The sequence below is a fragment of the Bactrocera latifrons genome, unplaced genomic scaffold (assembly GCF_001853355.1).
Source record: "Bactrocera latifrons isolate USDA-ARS-PBARC rearing strain unplaced genomic scaffold, ASM185335v1 scaffold_1096, whole genome shotgun sequence".
Lineage (NCBI taxonomy): Eukaryota > Metazoa > Arthropoda > Insecta > Diptera > Tephritidae > Bactrocera > Bactrocera latifrons.
This window is the reverse complement of record NW_017534515.1, coordinates 38,313-40,412: the sequence shown is the minus strand read 5'-3', so window position 1 is coordinate 40,412 and position 2,100 is coordinate 38,313. Positions and strand designations below refer to the sequence as shown.

The following is a 2,100-nucleotide window of genomic DNA, read 5'->3' as shown; positions in this document are numbered from 1 at the left end:
TTTTTATTCTTTAAAATGATTTCTATAGAATCAAACAAATGAATATATTCATTTTATAGCCAATTTTTTTAAAAATAGAAACAATTTAAAGAAAATAAAAAATTAATAACATTGATGTTTCATTTTCGCAGTATTGCGAATTATATTGACGAATATTAACGAACTTTTATAGCTTAAAGCAATAATTCGTAATTATTGTAAAATATTATTAAAATACAATATGTATGTCGATATATACAGCCGTGGTCACGCAAATAGCACACATAGTCATAAGACGAAATAAGACCTTATACTATACAATTGACAAAGTTCTTTAAAAGGCTAACAGACCAATTCTGTGCACTTAACAAATTATCAAAATATTGTTTATTTATCTAGATTTTTATCAAGCCAAAAGCTTTTTGTTATTCTGTGCTAATATTGATAAAACTTAAAGCTTCAGTGCGAATCGCTTTTCACCATACTGTGGTGAAAAAAATAATGTAAACAGAAATCAGCTGTTTAGTGCGAAATGGATTCTTCAACAACGTAAGTATTCATTATTATTAATTGTTAATTTTAAAGAAATAAATGGTTTAATATTTAATTCAATTTATAGGAAACCAAAAAACCAACGTGCTACGCACGAACAATTAGAAACTTATGTTTCATTTTGCCGGGCGCATCCGGAAATCGGTAGAGGAAAAAATACGCCAAAATCGCCTCGACAAATGCAGGATTTGTGGCGGCAGCTGGCAGAGCAGTTAAATGCGTGCAGAGGGCCATTTCGTACTGCAGCTAAGTGGAAAGAGGTAATTCGTCTGATATTTTMTACATTTGTTAAATGATTTTGATTTACAGACAATGGGTGTTTGGAAGAGCCAACTACGTACGCGGGCAAGATGCTTAAAAATGGAGCAGTGGCTCACTGGAGGAGGGCCCTGTGGCAAGCCGTTGACCGATTTCGAGCAAAAATCTTTGGCAGCTTTTGGATCAGTAGCTGTGGATGGAGTGGAAACTATTGAAAGCTTTGGTTTAGGGCTGCCGCGAAAACAAATTGTAGAATCGTCGATAATTGAGTGTCCAATATCATCTACTGAAAGTAGACTGTCTAGTTCAGCACCACTGCCAAGCCTATTATTGTCGCCAACCCCACTACCTTCGCCAAACCCACTACAATCGCCAAACCCACTACCATCGCCAGGCCCACTACCATCGCCAAATTCAGAACAATCTCCATATGATTCCCCGTTATTTAGCCCGGATAATCAGGTATGTAATTTCTATTTTATTCTACAATGTATCCAAGTACATAAACCCCTGGCCACTGGTTAAACGCAGTGGCTTTTTTTTTTCTTTTTTTGGGTTATTTTTCTTTTATTTATTCGCAAAGAAAAGCCATATGAACCCAAGTTTTTAGCTTCATACGAACTTTTTAATAATTTAACAAACTTTAAATTTGGAGCCCAAGAATTCGCACCAATATACCCGTATCTATATGAGTACCTATACATAATACATAGTTATGCATTTATGTATATGTATACATATTTGCATAATGCTTATGTATATATATCCATACATACAAACATACATATGCCTTTACGTAGTTTTTAATAAATATTTTTTTTTTTTAAGATTGACACCGAATCGGATGCCAGGACATCACGGCCATCACGAGGGGATCGCAATATGCTAATTAGTACTCTTATTGCTAACATAGCAAAGAGGAATGCTGCTGAAGAACACAGGCAACATCGTGAAGAGGAACAGCGTCGGGAGCACCAGGAAATAATACATGCCATCCATGACCTAACAGGAGTTGTCGCAGAGTTAATAAATGTTTTAAAACAAAACTCTGGTCATTAGAGTTGGAAAACTGAATTTTATATTTTTTTTAATTCCTTATTTTTCAAATTTTAGTTTTCTTGTTTGTACATATCCATATGTATGTATGTTAATGGACTTTGTTTTTATTAAAATAAATTATTCAAACTAATGAATTAAACTAATGAAACAATGTTGTTAATGATTATATCTGGTTGTGTTATTCTGTAGCTGAAGATGTCGTGACTCAGACCGAGCAGCTTAGCATGTGCCTGACACAGGCTATGCAGGGGT

The 2,100-nt window shown here is 34.4% G+C and overlaps 1 protein-coding gene across 1 annotated transcript; it reads left to right on the top strand.

Annotated features, from left to right (window-relative positions):
- The first annotated feature begins 428 nt into the window (after positions 1-428).
- On the top strand, positions 429-1,936 carry LOC108971941. The gene is made up of 4 exons (XM_018938309.1): positions 429-528; positions 599-791; positions 841-1,251; positions 1,618-1,936. Exons 1-4 carry the CDS (start codon positions 512-514, stop codon positions 1,846-1,848), a joined length of 852 nt encoding a protein of 283 aa, XP_018793854.1. The 5' UTR covers positions 429-511; the 3' UTR covers positions 1,849-1,936.
- The last annotated feature ends 164 nt before the right edge of the window (positions 1,937-2,100 follow it).